General features: G+C 39.3%; 1 protein-coding gene across 2 annotated transcripts in view; it reads left to right on the top strand.

Annotated features, from left to right (window-relative positions):
- Positions 1-21447, top strand: part of LOC135219136 (uncharacterized) — a 220949-nt gene that overhangs the window by 124439 nt on the left and 75063 nt on the right. For both annotated transcript variants that reach the window (XM_064255590.1, XM_064255591.1), the window contains one exon: positions 6979-8187. In XM_064255590.1, the coding sequence (XP_064111660.1) occupies positions 6979-8187 (1209 nt within the window). The remainder of the gene's footprint in view (positions 1-6978; positions 8188-21447) is intronic.

Genomic DNA, 21447 nt, shown 5'->3' with positions numbered 1-21447 from the left:
CTCTCTCTCTCTCTCTCTCTCTCTCTCTCTCTCTCTCTCTCTCTCTCTCTCTCTCTCTTTTGCCACACGAGATACTAGTATGTCCTAGTGGTAACTCTCGCCCTCTGTTTGGGCTGGAAGTGTATGTATAAGTATATCTTTAGGGACATTACATTTTATGGTAAAATAATAATATACAGTACTAGTTTACTATTAATATTAAGTTTAATGAGATTAAACAGTAACAATAACAATCTCTCTCTCTCTCTCTCTCCTCAAGTCTCTCTCATCTCTCTCTCTCTCTCTCTCTCTCTCTCTATCTCTCATCTCTCTCAACGGGCTATTCGTTGTTTTTATTTGTTTTTAGTGTAAAAATAAATGATTTACTTATAACTAATTTTCAATTATTAATAAGAATCAATAAAAATAGCGATTCCCAGTCCTTTTATCCACTTGGAGGAAGGTATACGAATTGGCGGAGGGGAGGAAGGAGTCGGAGTCTAGGAGTTATTCTCTCTCTCTCTCTCTCTCTCTCTCTCTCTCTCTCTCTCTCTCTCTCTCTCTCTCTCTCTCTCTCTCTCTCCCCATTATTATTCTCTCTGTCTCAGAAACAATTCATAATTTCACTCTTGACGGTCAGATATATGATGTTGCCATTCATTGATATCTCTCTCTCTCTCTCTCTCTCTCTCTCTCTCTCTCTCTCTCTCTCTCTCTCTCTCGTCTCTCTCTCTCTCTCTCTCTCTTATTTGCTGTAGGTATATACTTTTAATGGTAAAATGTTTAAGATGACTTTGAAATGATATTAATAATATAAGCTCAAAGATTAATGCAGTAATAGGTTAGTAATTTTAGGTGTATTTGAAGTAGGATGTTATTAAAGGATACATTTGGTATCTGAACTTTAAAGATAGGCAGTTATAAGCATTTTTAGTGGTGGTTTTAACTATTCGCTGGGGTGTCTGGTACACATCCCCCACGAATACGGGGGGAACACTGTACACATACTAAATTAATTAAGTTCTCACACAACATGATAAAGTACAAAGCGGAATCACTTACATGAATTTACGTTAACAAACAAATTCGTATATATGAATGAACGAATTCCGCGTACGTAAGATAATGGTGGCGAGTACTCAGTTGGCGGCTCGCGAGTTTTAAATTTGTCCTCGGCGGTCCGGGCAAATCTCGGGACTTTACAGCAACAACCTTTCATAACCTGAATTATTTTCATATGCAGAGGCAAAAAAATCTTCGTATTTGCTTTCGTAAGTTGGGACTTTCGTATGTCGAGGTTCCACTGTACATATAGTGTAAATTTGTAAAATTTGCTTAGAAGAGAGAGAGAGAATTATAAAGTAATGATTTGTATCAGTGAAATTCATTTTAAAAAGTGGCTTTCCCTTTTTCAGAGTTGGTGTTGTGTGTTGTTATTATTATACTAATTAGTTTGTATTCTGAAAAGTTTATAGGTGTAATAATCTATTTAGGTAAGAACGTGAAGGAAACTGAATTTGTGTCAAGTGAACATAAACTATATACATTAATTCCCTTAAATGATGTTTTCATCATTTAGTAATTTTAGTTTGTAATGCCCAAGTTGATGCATGTGGATTGTTGATGTGGTATTCTTTTGCATACAGATCAGCATTGTGAACTGTAGATGACCTAGATATCCGTAGATGCAGTTGAAGAGCTTCTGCAGCAGAGAACCTATACATGCATATGTTAGTTGTATATTATCACCTATAAACCCATTGTTTTTATGTGTGGTTCCAAATTTATGTAGTTGTATACAGGCAGTCCCCGGGTTACGACGGTCTCGGCTTACAACGTTCCGAGGTTGAGGCGCTTTTCAATTATATTCATCAGAAATTATTTCCAGGGTTACGACGCCTACAACACTGATCTGGCAGATGAAATATGACACCAAAAATGTAAAATAATCAATATTTAAAGGTTTTTTGATGAAAAATGAAATAAAAATGCATTTTACATAGTTTCCAATGCACCCAAAGCATTAAAAGTAAGGTTTTCTTAGAATTTTTGACGATGTTCCGGCTTACGACGATTTTCGGCTTACGATGCGTCTCAAGAACGGAACTCCTGTTGTAACCCGGGGACTGCCTGTAGATATTAACCCTCTTACGCCGAATGGACGTATTAAACGTCGAGTCAAAATGTCTCTCGTATGCCGAATGGACGTATCATACGTCGACTCAAAAAAGTTTTTTTGGAAAAAATTCGCGAAAAATACTTATAGGCCTACCAGCCAAAAACTTTTGAATCACGCGCCTTGGGGGATGCTGGGAGTTCACGGATCAAGGCGTTGTTTTGTTTACAATCGCTACGCAGGCGCGCAAGCACGAATTTCTTTCTTATCGCACTAAAAAGTATCAGTGACACATCTCAAAAATTATTTCGTCCCTTTGACATAATTTTTGCACCATTTTAAATTATCCTTTACATGAAGTATTGTATATGAAAATGTGCACAATTTCATGTAAAATACAACAAAAAAATACTCATGATTGTAGCTTTTATCAGTTTTGAAATATTTTCATATAAATAACGTATAAGTGCAAAAATTTCAACCTTCGGTCAACTTTGACTCTACCGAAATGGTCGAGAAACGCAATTGTAAGCTAAAAGTCTTATATTATAGTAATATTCAATCATTTGCCTTCATTTTGCAACATATTGGACGTCTCTAGCACAATATTTCGATTTATGGTGAATCTATGAAAAACCTTTTTTCTTATGTTCGCGCGATAACTCTTCCGATAAATTTTTTCGTGCAATTGTCCTAATGTTTGCACCATTTTAAATTTGCCGTTACATAAAGTTTTATATATGTAAATGTGTGCAATTTCATGCACAATACAACTAAAAATAACCCATGGTTGTAGCTTTTATCAGTTTTGAAATATTTTCATATAAAGAACGTTAAGTGCAAAAATTTCAACTTTCAGTCAACTTTGACTCAATCGAAATGGTCGAAAAACGCAATTGTAAGCTAAAACTCTTATATTCTAGTAATATTCAATCATTTACCTTCATTTTGCAACGACTTGGAAGTCTCTAGCACAATATTTTCGATTTATGGTGAATGTATGAAAAAAAAAAACAAAAAAAAAAAAAAAACCATTTTTCCTTACGTCCGCACGGTAACTCTTCTGAAAAAATCAGAATTGTGCCATTGTCGAAATGTTTGCACCATTTAAAATTAGCTGTTACATAAAGTTTTATATATGAAAATGTGCGCTATTTCATATAGAATACAACTAAAAATGATTGAAGGTTGTAGCTTTTCTCTTTTGTTGAAATATTTGCATATAAATCACGATAAATAGAAAAAAAAACCACGTTCGGTCAAATTTGACTCTACCGAATTAGTTGAAAAACGCAATTGTAAGCTAAAACTCTTATGGCCTAGTAATATTCAGTCATTTATCTTCATTTTGAAACAAATTTGAAGTCTCTAGAACAATATTGTGATTTATGGTGAATTTTTGAAAAATATATTTAACTTCCCTCCGCGCGCCGATTCGCAGCCGCAAGTCTCCAAAATGTGTACATCGCATTATCCTAATATATAAAAATTTCGACATTCGGTCAACTTTAACTTGTCCGAAATGGTCGAAATCTGCAATTCTAATCTAAAACTCTTACAGTTTCGTAATATTCAATCATTTTTCTTCATTTTGAAACAAATTGGAAGTCTCTAGAACAATATTTAGATTTATGGTGAATTTTTGAAAATACAGTAGAGACCCTTGACTCACGAACACAATCCGTTCCTAGACCTTGGTCGTGTTCCAAATTGTTCATGACTCGGAGCTAATTTCCCCATAAGGTTTAATGGGAATAATATTAATTGGTTCTCGACCCTACGAACCAATATATTATGTATATTTTGCCTTATTTTACACAGATAATGTAAAAGTCAGTGTAAAAAACCTTAATATATCTAATAATTTATTTAAAATGGTAAACTAACACTATAAAAACGTTTGTAAAGTGAACACTTACTATGACTGGCGAGACTTCTGGCTTGACGGACAAGAGAAGAGGAGGGTGGTGGGTGGGGAGGAGGTTATTGTGCGGAAAAGGAGACCCCCCCCATCCCCCAGACCTAGGTCGGGGAGATCTCGTTCCGGAGATTCAACTCTTCTAGGTTTTTTTGGTGAACGTTTAATCACAAACTTATCCAATGTCTGTTGCCTTTTCCTTCCTTGCATAACTTTTCTGAAATGGCTCATTAAATTTTCATTGAGCATATTCACGATCCTGTTCGTAACAATTTTGTCCGGATGATACAATTCAAGGAAGCACTGGACATCATTCCACTTTTCCAATGCGGCTTTTATCACATCACTGCTGACATCTGTAACTTCCTCCCCAGCCTCCTCTTCGTCAGTTGATTGCTCCCGAGCAAGTTGCTCCTGCTGCTCTTTGTGGAGTTGAACAAGTTCGTCCGCAGTCAAATCTTCTGAATGTTCAGCGACCAATTCTTCAACATCTTCGTCGTTGACTTGTAGACCCATACTGTTGCCCATGGACACAATTTCTTGCACAATCTCTGCATCGAAGCCCTCAAAGTCACGGACAGTTACGCACTGGGGCCAAAGTTTTCCGCCACGCAGAATTTAATGTGCGGTACGTAACTTCAGTCCATGCGTTATCAATGAGGGTTATGCAGTGAAAAACATTAAAGTGCTTCTTCCAAAATTCTTTTAAGGTTAATTTTGTCTCTTCAGTTACACGGAAGCATCTGGAGAAGAGCGCCTTCGTATATAATTTCTTAAAATTGCTAATGACTTGTTGGTCCATGGGCTGGAGAACAGAGGTCGTGTTGGGTGGAAGGAACTTGAACTGAATGAAGTCATGTTCACTGCAGTCAGCCAAGTACGAAGGGTGTGCCGGGGCATTATCCATGATCAGAAGGCACCGCAGGGGTAGCTTGTTCTCTGTTAGGTACTGACTCACGGTCGGCGCAAACACTTCATCAATCCACTCCATAAACAAGTTCCGTGTCACCCATGCTTTTTGTATTGGCCCTCCACATTACAGGCAGTCTGGCCTTATTTACGTTGTGCTGCTTAAAGGCACGCGGTTATTTGAATGGTAGACAAGTAGCGGCTTTAGTTTCAAGTCGCCACTTGCGTTTGAGCATAACAAAAAGCGTAAGCCTATCCTTCATTGGCTTGTGGCCTGGGAGCGCCTTCTCTTCTTGGGTGATAATGTCCTGTTGGGCATCTTTCTTCCAGAAGAGGCCCGTTTCATCACAATTGAAAATCTGTTGAGCGACGTATCCTTCGGCCTCCACGAACTCGGCAAACTCAGTCACGAATGCTCAGCAGCAGCCTTGTCTGCGCCAGCAGCCTCACCATGCCTAATTACAGAGTGAATTCCAGTTCTTTTCTTGAAGTTATCAAACCACCCTTACTAGCCTTAAAATCATCTGGCGTGGCACTAGTAGAAGGAGTTTCCTTCAGCAAACTCTGATACACTTTGCCGAGCTTTCTCGCAGATGATCGGCTCGTTTTTACACTATCACCTGCCATCTGTTTCTCATGTACCCACTTCAAAATTATTTTTTCTGCCTCTTCGAGGGTTTTTGCGATCTCATCTTGGTTAGTACTGTCACTCCCTTCGCAACATTTGCTTCTTTAATGGCATCCTTGTTTTTCAAAATTGTCGAAATTGTCGACTTGGCCATCTTGTACTCACTTGCGATATCGGTCACGCGAACACCACGTTCAAACTTTTCTATAATTTCTTTCTTTATTTCAATGGTTATCTTCCTCTGCACCCTCTTCTCACCATCACTCTTCACTTTCTTACTTTCACCACCACTCTTCACTTTCTTAGGGCCCATTATGAAGAAAATCACAAGTTTTAGCGCAAAAAATGCTAAGCGAATTGACGAACGTCTTGTACACAATGAGATGAGACAAAGAGCGATGCGTGGGTGACGCCGTGCGTGGGCGGCTGGAGGATGGCTGTTCCCATGCAACTCAAACGCTCTCACGTGTGCTGGGCGATTTCGCGCATTTTTCAAATGTTTGTGTCTAAAAATTAGTTTGTGAAACAAAGTGAATTGTTATTTTCCAGAAATTTCCAGCATTTTTCAAATGTTCATGTCTCAAAATTAGTTCATGACCCAAACAGAATTTTTATTTTCCGCATTTTTTTTTGTTCGTATCTCAAAGTTAGTTCGTAGGTCAAGGGTGAAATTTTACCTATAATTTTGGTCGGGGATACTGGAGGTTGTACGTGGGTCAATGCGTCGTGAGTCAAGGGTCTACTGTAACATTTTCTTACGTCCGCGCATTACGAATTCATACATCACTTTGTGATAATATTTTTCCAGTGTTGCTTTTATTGTTTTACAATGTACTATATATCAAAATGATTGCAATTTAGTGTACAATACAACGAAAAAAAAGTAACTCGTTAGCTTTGACCGTTTTTCGCACAGCGTGATTTGAATACAATTATGTATGAATTTTTTTTTTTTTTTTTTTGCTACCATATATCGCATTATTTACATATGATAATGATATTATTTTTCATTTCTGATGGTTGCATACTAAACTTCAGGCCATGACAAAAAAATGAGCCAAAAATGAATTCTTAATCTTCAAAACTAAGCGCGCTGTGATTTTTTGAAAAAAATATTTTTTCCGCTTCCGCGCTCACTCCAAACTGGCCCCGGCATACGGGAGAGGTTTTGATTTTTAGGGCTTCGACGTAAGAGGGTTAAACTATACTTAACAATTGCATGTGATCTTCTTTCAGAGCTCACATTCATGAACTTTATTTACAAGTAGACTTTTGTACATGTGTTCTTTGGAGTACTGTTATTAATATTCAAAATTAGCCATCATCTTATTCATTAAACTGGTGCTCCTGTGTACATTTTCTTGTATGTCAGGATCAAGTATGAAAGATAGGAAAATAAAAGTGATAACATGAAAATTTCTCTTTCAGATGATGGAAATTTCTCTTCAAAGGAAAGGAAGACAAATAAATCTGTTATCAATCTGAATGGAATTTCAAATGAAAAGTTGGTCAAACTACTGTTCTGCTTAGACAGTGGTGACAAATCTACAGTCAAAAGTGAACACTTCCTGAAACAGAACATGAGGAGGATTTTAGAGGCAATGTCAGCATTCATGTCTTTCATGAAGGATGAGAGTATTTCTGAAGTTCGGAAAGTGTTAGAAGCAAGGATAAAGGAACTGTATGAATATCCACTGTTTGAAATCCCAGAAGGAGCAGCAAATACTACTGTACGTACAAAGGAACAAGAGATACTTACTTTCATTGAGGCATGTAAAACTTTCGGCTTGGACTGGACAAAACTGGAGAAAAAAAAATTGCAGGCTCAGAAATATTTTTTCCTTAATGAAGCAGAATGCAAAGGAAACTTTCTCAGCTATTCAGAAAACCTTCGAATAATTCATATATGTGACATCCTCTCAGAAAAACTTGTCTATCTTTTGTGTGAGAAGGCACAGCTAGAGATAAAATCAATCAATCTACCCGAGACACTCGCAGATAAGGAAGTTGTACGTGAAGTCAGACAGAATTGGGAATCACTTTCAGTTTTACAAAGTAAATTAGATGAAGTTGAAGGTTTCAAGGAAGCATTGTTTTTTTGTATCGTACGTATATTAGAAATAAATGACAAACACAATCACTTATACACAGATAAGTTTGAAGAATTACTTCAGAACATAGACACATGTAAACTGAATGAAGGTGACACGGGTATAATTAAAAGCATCACTTGCATGCTTTCTAAATATCCCAATGTGTGTCAGCCTACAGGATATTGCCTAGTGTTTTGTGTAACGAAGAACAGGAAAGGTGCAGTCTGTGAAATTAGGAAAGTCAAAGAAGTTTTTGAAAAGGCACTTGGCTATACAGTAAATGTTGTACAGGATCCAACTGAAAAAGATCTAAAAGACTGTTTAAAAGAAATGGAGAAGGTCAAGTATCATTTTTACGATTCATTTGTATTTTGGCTTATGGCACATGGGGAAAAAGATGAAGTTCTACTCGGATGTGGAAAATACTCCAGAAAGGAGGATATTATTAAGAGCTTTTGCAAGCTTCCAACATTGCAGAGAAAACCCAAAGTATTTTTCATGAGCTCTTGTCAGGGAAATAAAAGAATTCGAGTCACACAAAAGGGTGAGTTTGTCCTATTTTTATCTTTGAATATAACATTTCATGACTGACTTTCAAACTTAGTCTGTGATCAAGACATTTTTATATTTGCAAGGACAGTAATGGGAATTACTTTAAAATTTTTGAAGACCTGGTTTTAGAAAAGAATATCTTTAGTTTAAATACTGAAATTTTCAGGCATGTAGGGTTTCAGTATGGTAGTTTTCATGTAATGGATTAATCTGATTTTTGAATTTTTGTTTGTTCCGACACGATATATAAACCCTCGGTCCTTTACATAAGGAATTACTTTCGGCGTAGCTGGAATTGCGGCCGTTAAATTCTTGAACAAGGTAGTTAGGCAGTAAGTACCGTGTGGCAGGCGGGTAGGCTAGCCTGCCCGGATGCAAACACTTCACTTTGCTTTCGGCTGTTTTCTGATGAAAATGTGTGTTTGTGAGCTCTTGCTGACTGGTCGTTGATCATTGTTCCGGTTGGGATCTTTCTGGTTTTTTATTGTTTTTAAATAAATATGTATATACGGTGTTTGATATTAATATTAAATTCAATTAATATACAAACCGTTGATATTAATATTAAATTCAATTAATATACAAACCCACTTTTTGTGATAGCCTTTATAGCCGCCTTCCTACTTGTGTTAAGAGTCGGCAGCAAAGATATGCCAACATATTATTTGCATTCTTTCGCCCTTTAATGTGTGGACGAGATATGTATTTAAGGTGAGGATGAGACTTGTATTCAACGTGAGTGATATTGATCCTGTAACGAGACATGTATTCATTTAAAAATTACGCTTACGCTTGGGAATTACTGAGGGGAACTTCAGAGGTTTGTCTTAGTTTTGTTTTTATGTTAATTTCTCTTCTCCTTCATCCTTTCACTTAAGGTAATTTCTCTTCTCCTTCATCCCTCCACTTACTATCGGACAAAGGTAGAAGAGGGGACATGTGGCGTTGGTGTTTGGGGGATCTTCTCTTACTTCGGAGAGCGGTGCCCTTGGATGCGAGAGGAGTACTGTATCATTATTACATACTTTAATCATTTTTCATTATTTTACAGACTAACAGTGGTGATTGTGTTTACAGCAGTATTGGTTGGATAGCTCTTTGTATTGGTTATCCTAACCTTGGAATTGTACATGTGGCTCGTATCATGTTGTGATACCGATCCTCGAGTGTGTACACTGATCCCCTGCTGGTAATCATATTCATTTACCACTACTACCCTGGAGTTACATCACTGGACGAAGCTGTGATGTTTATCTATTCCTGATGGTAGAAGTCTGGCAGAATTTGGAGGAATCAAAGAGGAAGAGAGCTCATCAAATGTTGTCATCCTCCTATTCGAGATCATCATATTTTCATGTCTCCACCCCTTTGACTCCTAAGGCTTTACCGTAGAAGAGAAGGTGGTCTCCCCCCCTAAGAAGTCTCATCACAGGGCTTCTAAGGGTCTGTCTCGCTCCGGTGAGACAGGTGGGTTTTCCGCTGGTCCTCCTGTTCCCGTTCCTCCGTGAACGGGGCTTGTCTCGCCTTCCTCAGGGAAGAAGAAGACGGTACCTCCTCTCCCGGCTCCAGAGGTTCCACCTCCGGACCGGGAACCACCTCAACCGCTCGCTTGTGAGCGTCACTGAGTGTACGGTCACCTATGGGTGACCGTGCAGCCAAGGTCCAGACTGCTGAGTATGCTCGCCAGACCGGCAATCGCTTGCGCAGCGATCGTCCGGTACCCAGGGTTGACGTTTTGTTCCCGCGGGACCGTCCACGCAGAGACCGGTGGAGGCTGCCTATCCAGCCCACTTGAGAAGTTTCGGCCTCGATGAGGACTTGGACGAGTCGGAGGATGGTATCGGCTGTCTCCTGTCAGGTACATGCTCAGCCCCAACCAGGCGATGGTCACATGACCAGTCTCGGTGGTGGCAGATGTTTTGCCTACCAGGCGAGAGTTTCGTAACCCTCCTCGAGGAAGCGTTCTCTCCACTGCTGCTCCGTCAGGTCCTCCTTCCCAGGTTGCGCTGGGGCCTGCTGCTTTGGCAGCCGCCACAGCCCTTTCCTGGATGGAAGAACCTTCGGCTGTTTTGAGGAAGTTGGCGAAGAAGATGGGGAAGGTGTCGTCGTCATCATCATCTTCTGCCGCCTCTTCCCCTTCGACTTCCAAGGCCCCCAACTGAGGAAGAAGGAGGTGGCCTCTCTCTCTCTCTCTCTCTCGCTCTCTCTTCTCTATCCCCTCCCTCCTTCTCTCTCACGTCATCTCCTCTCTCGCTCTTTCTCTCTCTCTGCTCTCTCTCCCCAGAAGTCTCGCACAGGGACTTCTAAGGGTCTGGCTCGCTCCGGTGAGAGAGGTGGGTCTTCCGCTGGTCCTCCCGTTCCTCCGGGAACGGGGCCTGTCTCTCCTTCCTCAGGGAAAAAGAAGGAGACTGTGGAGGTACCAGCCACCACTGGCACCTCCTCTCCCGGCTCCAGAGATTCCACCTCCGGACCAGGAACCATCTCGGCCGCTTGCGAGCGAGCGTCACCGAGTATACAGTCACCTATGGGTGACTGCGCAGCCAAGGTCCAGACTGCTGAGTACGCTCACTGTCAGGACCCAGGCACAGAGCGGAAGGATGGTAAGAGTCGCTCAGGTGACTCGCCAGACCAGCGATTGCTCGCGCAGTGATCTACCCAGGGTTGACATGACGTTCCCACCAGACTAGTCGAGCTGGACCTGGTACCGTGGCGCGTCGAGAGGACGTTGCTCGCTCTCACCGCATTAGTGGACACTACCAGTCACCCAACCATCGCTCCTACCAGGATTGGACGACTCGCATGATTGGTAGTAGCTCCCCTGACACACGAGACCGACTCTACCGTCCTCGGTTCAGTGCTTCTCCGCAAGGAGACCGCTGTTCCAGACCTGCAGCTCGATCACCAACGTGGGTTGGCGATTGCCTGCAGTCCTCCCAGCCTACTGGTTCTGCTAGTAGGCAGGGTAGGAGCGTCAGTTCTCCCTCACCTGTCCCTTCAACCTCCTCAGGCTACACCAGGAGGAACGAGGAGAACAGGAGTGACCATGGTGAATGAGCTTCTTACGGTCATGCCACGAGCCTGGTTTGGTCTTGGGATTGAACAGATCATACGCTCAAGTGGTTGGAGGAGATTGTGGGGGCTGGCGAGGACGATGACGCTTTCCTAAGACTCATGGAGTGACCATCTCCGCTGTTCACGTGACGGTCCTGCTGGACCGTGCATGCAGACCCCCGTGTGGGCTCCCCCTTCGGTCCTCTTGAGAGGTTTCGGCCTCGACGAGGACTGGGACGTGTCAGAGGACAGTATCAGCTCTCTCCTGTCAGGTGCATGCTCAGCCCCACCCAGACGACGGTCACAGTGGCAGCAGACATTTCGCCTACAGTAAGAGTTTTGTAACCCTCCTCGGGAGAACGTTTTCTTAGACTCTTGGAGCGGCCATCACCGCAGGTTGATGGCTGCCCGTGACTCGCTTCTCCGGCTGCTAGTTCCACTGGCAAGGCGAGCAAGAGCGTCCAGTCTTCCTCCCCCATTCCCTCTCTTCCTATGGCTATGCCGGGAGGGACAACGTGAATGGGAGGGATCCTCCGTAGGATTCTGCATCGGTGACTGTGTTCTTGGATGGACCTTCAGGGTCCTACCGGATGTAAGTCCCCGTTGTTGAGGAAGGATCTTGCCCATTTCTCCTCGATTTCTATGGGAATCAGACCACCACCCGATGATCGTCTGACAAAATTCGGGGGATTTCGCCGAGCGCTTAAAATTCTTCTGAATTTCTAGCACTCTCCGAGTGTTTTTGTCTTCTACGATCTGCAAACACTTTGGCAAGACCACGGTCTAGAGTGGGTGAGACGAGAATTCCTGATAATTGTTACTACGGTAATTGGGAATCTCGCTGAATGCTCGAATTCCTTAGAATTTCTGGCATTTTAGGAGTGTTTTGCTTTTCCTGTAATTTCCAAACACACTGTCGAGACAAGACATTCCTGGTAATTGTTATTATGAACAGGGGAGTCTTGCTAAGCCGTTAATTCCTGGAATTTCTAGCGTTTGAAGGAAGTACTGCTGCAGAAGGAAGAATATCTCGGGAGGGGCTCAGCCTGGATGGACCTGATGGTCTGTTGCCTCAGTACACGGTCACCCCTGGGACAGAGATGAATGGGCAATAACAGTCAATCCTCCTCTCTTTTTTTTCCTTTACTTCTTGGTTATACCAGAATGAAACCAGGAAATAATAGGAATTCGGTGGAGTTACTCCTAGAATCTTACCGAACGTACGTCAATCCGTTCAGGATGGATAGCGCCGAAAGTTTGAATGCCTCCCCAGTGTTACTGTTTTGGGAACATCCAGTTCAGCTTGAACTAGTCATCTTCGGTATCCTGTTATCACCGTAGAAGTCTACCTTCGGGAAAACTCACCTTTGCTCTCTTAATTAGAGAATGAAGGAGGTCTGCTTCCAGTCCTTATTCTTGTTCCTCGAATGGAAGAAAATTTAGGTTGGAGGTCTATGTACAAGAACCTACAAATATACTACGTATATTTCTCGAGACAACAGATTCTTCTGTTATCAGTTGAATTGTCTGAGTAGTAGGCACATAACTGTAATTAACTCTACGGGTATGTGACCGTGACAAATAGTATCTTCTCTTAATTGAACTACAACTCGAGACTGCCTTGCAAGCCTCCCAGAAGTTAACCGGTTTCGATTTTGAGATACACTGGTACCTCGACATATGAAATTAATCTGTTCCGAGGCGGCTTTCGTAACCTGAGCTTTTCGTATCTTGAACCGCATTTTACATGTAAATTGCCTAATTCGTTCCAAGCCCTATAAAAACACCCCAGTAAATTTTATAACAAAGCTAAATTGACCAATAAACAATGAAATACAACAATTTGGACCGTTCAATACCTAACATAATACATACTACTAATATGTACCTGTAAATAAAGTGTATTAGTGTACATGGTATACAAGAAATACTGTACATACATACGTACGTATGTAGTAAAATGTGGAACCTTACCTTTCGAGTGAGGCTGTCTCCGAAAGTGGCAACAGAGGAGGAGGACAAACGGCAGAAAATTTGTTACGTTGTATGTACACTTAACGAAACACATTAAAAATGTCAGGAAACATAAACTAAACTTTACGAAACACATTAACAAAACCGTAACATTTCACTTTACAAAAAACTTGAAATTAAATTTGTTGTCGTCTTTTTTTGATTTTTACATTTTTTTTATTTTTATACATTACATTTTTTTTATACAAAATTTCAATCTCTTCACCACTTTCAACTTTCTGTTTTTTTGTATTATCAATTGGATCTTCCTTTTTGCTTACTCCTACTAAAGGCCTCTTTAAAAAATAACTATCCAAGGAAGATTGCTTCTGCCTACTTTTCACAATGTTCCTGAAACGACTCGGGCAAACGTCATCGAACTGCTCAAGCATACGACCTGTGTAAGCCTTTTCGGCAAATGATTGCACCTTATGAAAAGCAGCTAGAGCATCCTTAATTTCTGCTTTTGTCATAGGGTCCTCCTCCTCCGTCTCGCCGCTGCTAGAGAACTCTTCTTGAACGACGTTATGTTGCATGGCCTCCAACTCCTTCAGGTCACCCGTCATAAGCTCCTCTTGGTGCTCCTCAAGAAGGTTATGATGTCGTCCTCATCGACAATCAGTCCCATGGACTTGCCGAGTGCAACGATCTCGTCAAGATCTGGTTGCGAAACAGTTTCAGGATCGTCAACTGTTTCTGAATCTGCACCAGCTTCACCCACGTTGAATCCCTCGAAGTCTCGGGTGGATACGGCATCAGGCCAGAGTTTCCTCCTTGAAGAATTCAAGGTTCGCCTCAAAACCTCCTGCCAAGCTTGATCAATGAGTCGGATGCATATCACAACATCGAAATGCTCCTTCCAAAATTCATCCTTCTGGGCCAGTGTAACAGGTGACACCCATCTTGTCATTGGGGACAGTGGCACTTCACTCGGTCTGCAGAGTGCTCAGCCTTCTCTTCGAGCATATATGAAAGGCATAGTGTTGATATCCCCATAGGAACGTATGTAAAAATTTTAAAGTATTTTGTATTTTCACTTAGTATACAAACTGAATCCTTCCATATTGTATACAAACTGAATCCTTTCATATTGTAGGTAACAGTATACAAACTGAATCCTTTCATATTGTAGGTAACCCACCTCTTTCTCCATTTCGTTTTTCTTTCTACGAATGATTTTTGTACATGAACTCTCCTGTCAGATATATACTTAGCTTACGTCTCTGACGTAAGCTAAGTATATATCTGCCAAGAGACGTAAGCTAAGTATATATATGCCAGGTAAGTATGTACAAAACCTTATTGTATACTAACAATAACATTTTCATACTCATATGGGCAGCATTGGTTTGATGAGACTGAGTACTATTCCCTTTTGAAAACAATTTGGCATGTTTGTACTATGTGGACATGTGAAAGCTTAAATAAAAATTACTCTTAAGTAGTGAAAGCTTAAATAAAAATTACTCTTAAGTATATATTTTTATTTAACTGGATTTCCCTCCTCTCAGTCCCATCCTTAGATTTACTCAAGTGGATTTCCTTCCTCATTGTTCCTCTCCTGGGATACTTCTCTGCAGGGGCATTAGGACACAAAGACAGATGATATTGTAGAGGGATTGTTCAAGAAGGTGGACAACTGAGCAAGAAGGGATGATAGGGAGAAGGTGAAAGGTGAATAGCAGGAAGCAAATCTGCTGGGAGCCTAGGAATGCAGCAAAGATTCTTGAGTACTTGACAAGAGTTGTTGTATTCAATAACCCCCATGAAATCATGTGAGGGGAAGGCTCAGGGTGCCTTTCTGGAATACCACATCTTTCATCAACTATACTTAATATTACTTGATATAAAAGGTAATATGGGTGTTTTCATCGAATCGTTCCTTAACAACCAAACCTTGCATGTACTCATCAACCCCTCCATTTCTTTATCCTTCACTCAATATTAAGGAATTCCCCAAGGCATTGTTCTTACCACTAGCCTGTATCTCATGGAAATCTATGTTATTACAGATAGTCCCTGGTTAACGGTTTGGGTTCTGTTCCCGGCTGAGCGCTGCTAACCAAAAATTGCTACTAACTGAAAATTGGCGATAATAGGACTAATTACCTGCTTATTGGCGCCATTAAACGGAGATCAGTACCACTAATTAGAGATCAGGGCTGAAAATCTAGGTAACAGCGTTGCCGGACAAGCGCCGTATAACCGGATCTCCATTACCAATGCCGCCGGTAAGTGGGGACTGTCTTATAGCATCCCTTCCAGGGGGGGTTAGGTCCTCCCTTTGTCAATGATCTTGCAATTTATACTGCCAGTTTTTCAATCCCTACGCTGCACTCACTTATACAGTCTGCCGTTCTAGCTGCCTCTTCATGGGCTTCTTGACGTGTATTTCTCTTTTCTACTAATAAAACATTTTCCATTCTTTTCTCTTGCTCTTATATCTCTAGTGCCACTTTTGCTATACAATTCGCCCGTACACTTCTGCGCTAGTGGTAAATTCCTCAGTTTAATTTTTGATTCACTCCTTACCTGGAGGGAGCATATCCTATCAATTGAAAAAAACTGCTCTGCAACATCTTTGCCTCTTTCAAATTTTATCCCATGTTACTTGACCACAAAGCTCTTATGCACCTACATGAAGCCCTAATTCTATCTGTTCTGGATTACGGATGCCATGTGTACTCTTCAGCTTCCTCCTCTTTTCTTGGCCTCCTAGACCCAGTGCACCATTTAAGACTAAGATTGGCCCTTGGGGCCTTCCGGTCATTGCAAACAGAAAGCGTCTATGCCAAATTAGGACTACCATCATTTACCTGGCGATGTGCCCTCCTCACTCTTAGGTGCTATGCCAGATTTCACCAATTCTCTACCCTGAAGCTAACAATACCTGAGCCCCCTTCTTTCCAGATTTACAAACAATCCCAACTGATCCCCCCCATTCTCTATCCATATGAAAAAGTTTCTTTCTCACTCTACTTTAGCTAATCCCAATTCCCTCTTTCTGCCCATCTATACTACATAATTTTTCAAAACTTAAAATTTACTTCTTATTCTACTCTCTCATTTCATAGATCACTTATCGATGCATGACGCTAGCACCCCGATCCACACAAGTAACTCCATGTCCCCTGGGTAGCGGTCCTCATCCCCACCAAACTTTTCCAAGTACTCGTTTCCAAGTGGTAGGCATACTTAGGGCAGAACTATATGGCATTCTGTTTGCATTAAAGCAACTCCTAATCTACCCCTCATCATCCTTCATTATTTTCACAGACTTGGCTAACTCTTTAAGCCTTATCCAATCTATTGCTTGCACACATCCTATTAGTCCATGAAATTAAAGATTGGCTTTTTCACATTACAATGTATAAAATCTAATCTGCTTCTGGTGGACCCTGAGCCTTGTGGGCATCCTAGGCAATGAGTGAGTGGACTTGTTGGCCATACTTAGATTATTTCCTATTTTTCCATAACTACCTACTAAGTTGCTGCCAGTCTTTCTGGACTAGTATCTCGATTAACAAGCTTCATGCAGTTAAACCTACCATACTACCATGGTTAAACTTATGTCACAAGAAAAGACGATAGGATACTGCACTTGCCCAACTATATATCAATCATACAAATTTAACGCACTCCAGCTTGATGAACATCTCCCCTCCAACACTGTGTCCAACTTGTCATACCTCTCTTTCAGTATCTCATATACAATAGTGCCTCAGGTTACGAAATTAATCCGTTCCGAAGCGGCCTTCATAACCTGATTTTTTCGTATCTAGAACTACGTTTTCATGTGAATTGCAATAATTCTTTCCAAAGCCCTACAAAAACACCACAGTAAAATTTTATAATAAGCTAAATTTGCCTAATAACAATGAATGCAACAATATTCAATACCTAACCTAACTGTGATTGTACCTGTAAATAAAGTGTATTAGTGTATAGGGTACAAGAAATACTGTACGTACATGTATGTACATATGTAGTAAAATGTGGAACCTTATCTTTCGAGTGAGGCGATGTCCAAAAGTGGCGACAGAAGAGGATAACAAATGGCAGAAAACATGAACACTTAACTTTTACGAAACACATTAAAGAATGGCCAGAAAAACATTTTAACACAAAACTTTTACAAAAACACATTAACAAATGGCAGAAAAACATTAACACTTAACTTTACGAAAAACTTGAAATTAATATCTTTTTTTGTGCCTTTTTCTGATTTTTTTTTTACTTCTTACTTTACGTTTTTTAACAAATTTCAATTTCTTCACCACTTCCAATTTTCTGTTTTTTTGCATCACTTGGACCTTCCTGTTTGCTTACTACTAAGGCCTCTTTAAAAATTAACTATCCAAGGAAGATTGTTGGTCCATTGTCTGGAGGAGAGGGGTGGAGTTAGGTGGAAGATAAAGAACCTTGATGAAAGAATACTCCTAGTGGATATCTTCCTCGAGGTGAGCAGGGGCATTGTCCAACAACAGCAGACATTTCAGAGGGAGGCGCCTCCTCTTCCAAGAATTTCTTCACTGTCGGGCCAAAACAGATTTACCCACTCAGTGAACTAAAGTCTCGTTCCCTAGGCTTTCGCATTAGCCCTCCTCCACATCACCGGAAGCTTCTCCTTTAGCACTTTGTGGGCCTTGAAGGCTTTGGTTTCGCATTGATAGACAAGTAGGGGCTTCACCTTACAATCCCCACTGGCGTTTGAACAAAGTGCAAGCGTAAGCCTGTCTTTCATAGGCTTATGCCCGGGTAGCTTGTTCTCTTCCTCTGTGATGTACGTCCGATGAGGCATTTTTTTTCCAAAAAAGGCCAGTCTCGTCACAGTTGAAGACTTGCTGAAAACTGTAGCCTTCCTTGATTGTCATCTTGTCGAACGTCATAACAAAGGCTGCTTTCATGTCCGAGCTGGCAGCTCCCCATGCCACACTATTGAATGGATGCCAGTCCGTTTACGAAATTTATCAAACCAACCCCGAGAAGCCTTGAAGTCTGGTGTTGCCTTCGATGTCCCTTCTCCTCCGTTGTATTCGGCCTGAGCACTCAGATCACCGAAAATGGCGCTGGCCTTGTGGCAGATTGCCGTCTCGGTTATCGTATCACCAGCAATTTCTTTGTCCTTAATCCATACGAGAAGCGGCCTCTCCATCTTATCATGCACGTGGCTCCTCTTTTTGGAAAAAATAGTCACGCCCGTGGAAGGTGTAGCTGCTCTGATGGCTTCCTTCTGCTTAAAGATGGTGCCTATCGTCGACGGATTTCGGCTGTATTCTTTAGCGATCACACTCAACCTCATGCCAGCTTCATACTTCTTAATTATCTCCATCTTCATCTCCATAGAAGGCATCCTCTTCTTTCCGTGAACTTCAGCAACATTCTTGGGACCCATGGCTAATAACGTAAGTAATTAAGTTCATATACAACGCAATAAAGTAACTTACAGTACAAAGAAAGCATAATCACTAACACGAATTTACGTTAACAAACAAAATCTATTTGAACAAACGAATTCCAGGTGTGGACGATAACGCTGCTGCAACGAAATGGTCAAGGTGCATGATGGGACAGATGCTGACCAATAGGAGAGCAGGATTTTATGGAGGTGGCTAGCATCAGGAACCAATGGGAGAGCAGGAGGATGGTGGCAAGTCTACTTAGTTGGCGGCACGCGAGTTTTAAAATTGTTCTCGGCAGCCCGGGCGAATCTCGGACTTTACAGTACATACATCCTTTCACAACCTTAATTATTTTCGTACACAGAAGCAAAAAAATCTTCGTCTTTGCCTTCATAACCAGGATTTTCTGTACGTAGGGACTTTCGTATGTAGAGGTATGACTGTAATCTTTTCCTGCCCCCAATACACAATCATATGCAACAGAGCATTTCTCAGCCTAACCACTGTTCCCCGTTCACCTCACCTTCAAGATATTCTCACTGAAGCAGAACACTTCTCTATAGAAAGTGTAATCTACTTCCTTTAACAAATAAACATTCTTCACCAGTTATGACCTATCAACGTCTAACTTTGAACATACCTTTATCTTTAAATAGAATTTACGTAGCACTGTATAGTCTGCATGACCTGGCGATTGGTAGATATTAATCCAGTTCAAATCAGGGTGCCTTTCTTCAACAGTTGACCATATTTTGGGTTCATGGTGCACCATGTTGGTCAGTGCTGGAAGAAAGAGGTTTGTACTATTAATAAAACATTATTTTAGATTTTGTCCTTGAATTGTAAATGAGGGAACAAAGCCTTATCAGAATAAAGGGAAGTGTGCTTGAGTGTGCTCAAGCAAGGAAATTTTGTCACTATTTTGGAATTTTAAGGTATACAGGCTGTGGCATAAGCAAGGGCTGGAGATTATTGGTTGTAACTATCCTATATAAGGTAAGATGTCAAAGCATCTGATGTAGCCTGACAATACAAATTGTGATTAATGTGGTGGCGGTGTGGTTTTTTATAGCTTCACTGTGCGTCCTGGATTTGTTTGGTTATTTGGTTCACTCCTGTGAGCCGACAAATCTCTCATTGGCTAAAAAATTCCCCTTTGGTTTACATATATGAAAATACATATATTAATTCCAAGGTAGACAACAAATTAGATATTAAAGGACATTTGTTGCTCGATGTATGTATATGAATCATGGTAATGTGATATGGTTCGTGTAATACTACATGATATTTGAAGGAGATTGTTGAGAGAAGCAAGCACCATAAAATATTTTGTTTAACCCAATATATCCCAAACTTCAGTATTTTTTTAAATTTATATATATATATATATATATATATATATATATATATATATATATATATATATATATATATATATATGTATGTAATGTATGTAGTAGTGTATGTATGTATGTATGTATGTATGTATGTATGTATGTATATAGATATATATATATATATATATATATATATATATATATATATATATATATATATATATATATATATATATATATATATATATATATATATATATATATATATATATATATATATATATATATATAATATATATATATATATATATATATATATATATATATATATATATATATATATATATATACTATATTACATTATATATATATATATATATATATATATATATATATATATATATGTCATATCACATTTCCGTGATTCATATACATATATCGAGCTACAATGTCCTTTAATATCTAATTCGCTCTACCTCGAAATTAATATATTTTCATATATGCTTAACCGAAGGGGAATTTTTTCTCGATAATAGATTTGCCTGGACCAGGGCGCGAACCTATGGATCCTTTCAAACCCAGGAACGTCAGTGAAGCTTTTCCTACTACACCACCGCGGTGGTGTAGTAGGAAAAGCTTCACTGACGTTTCCTGGGTTTGAAAGGATCCATAGGTTCGCGCCCTGGTCCAGGCAAATCTATTATCGAGAAAAAATTCCCCTTCGGTTAAGCATATATGAAAATAAATTTAATTCCGAGGTAGAGCGAATTAGATATTAAAGGACATTGTAGCTCGATATATATATATATATATATATATATATATATATATATATATTATACATTATATATATAGATATATATAATATATATATATATATATATATATATGATAGATATATATATATATATATATATATATATACATTATTATATATATATATATGATATATAGGATATATATATATATATATATATATATATATATATATATATATAGATATATGATATATATATATATATATATATATATTATACATTATATATGAATATTATAGATATATATATATATATATATATATATATAGATATATATATATATTATATATAGTATACGTATATATGATATATACTATATCTAATATATATACGTATATATATATATATATATATATATAGTATATATACGTATATATAATATATACGATATATATATATATGTATATATATATATATATATATTATATATATAGTATATATATATATATATAATATATATACAGTATATATATATATATATATATATATATATATATATATATATATATATATATATATGATAGATATATATATATATATATATATATACGTGTTTAAATATATAATATACGTTATATATATATATACGTATATAGATATATATACGTATATATATATATATACTACT

The sequence above is a fragment of the Macrobrachium nipponense genome, chromosome 1 (assembly GCF_015104395.2).
Source record: "Macrobrachium nipponense isolate FS-2020 chromosome 1, ASM1510439v2, whole genome shotgun sequence".
NCBI lineage: Eukaryota > Metazoa > Arthropoda > Malacostraca > Decapoda > Palaemonidae > Macrobrachium > Macrobrachium nipponense.
This window is presented reverse-complemented; position numbering and strand designations above follow the sequence as displayed.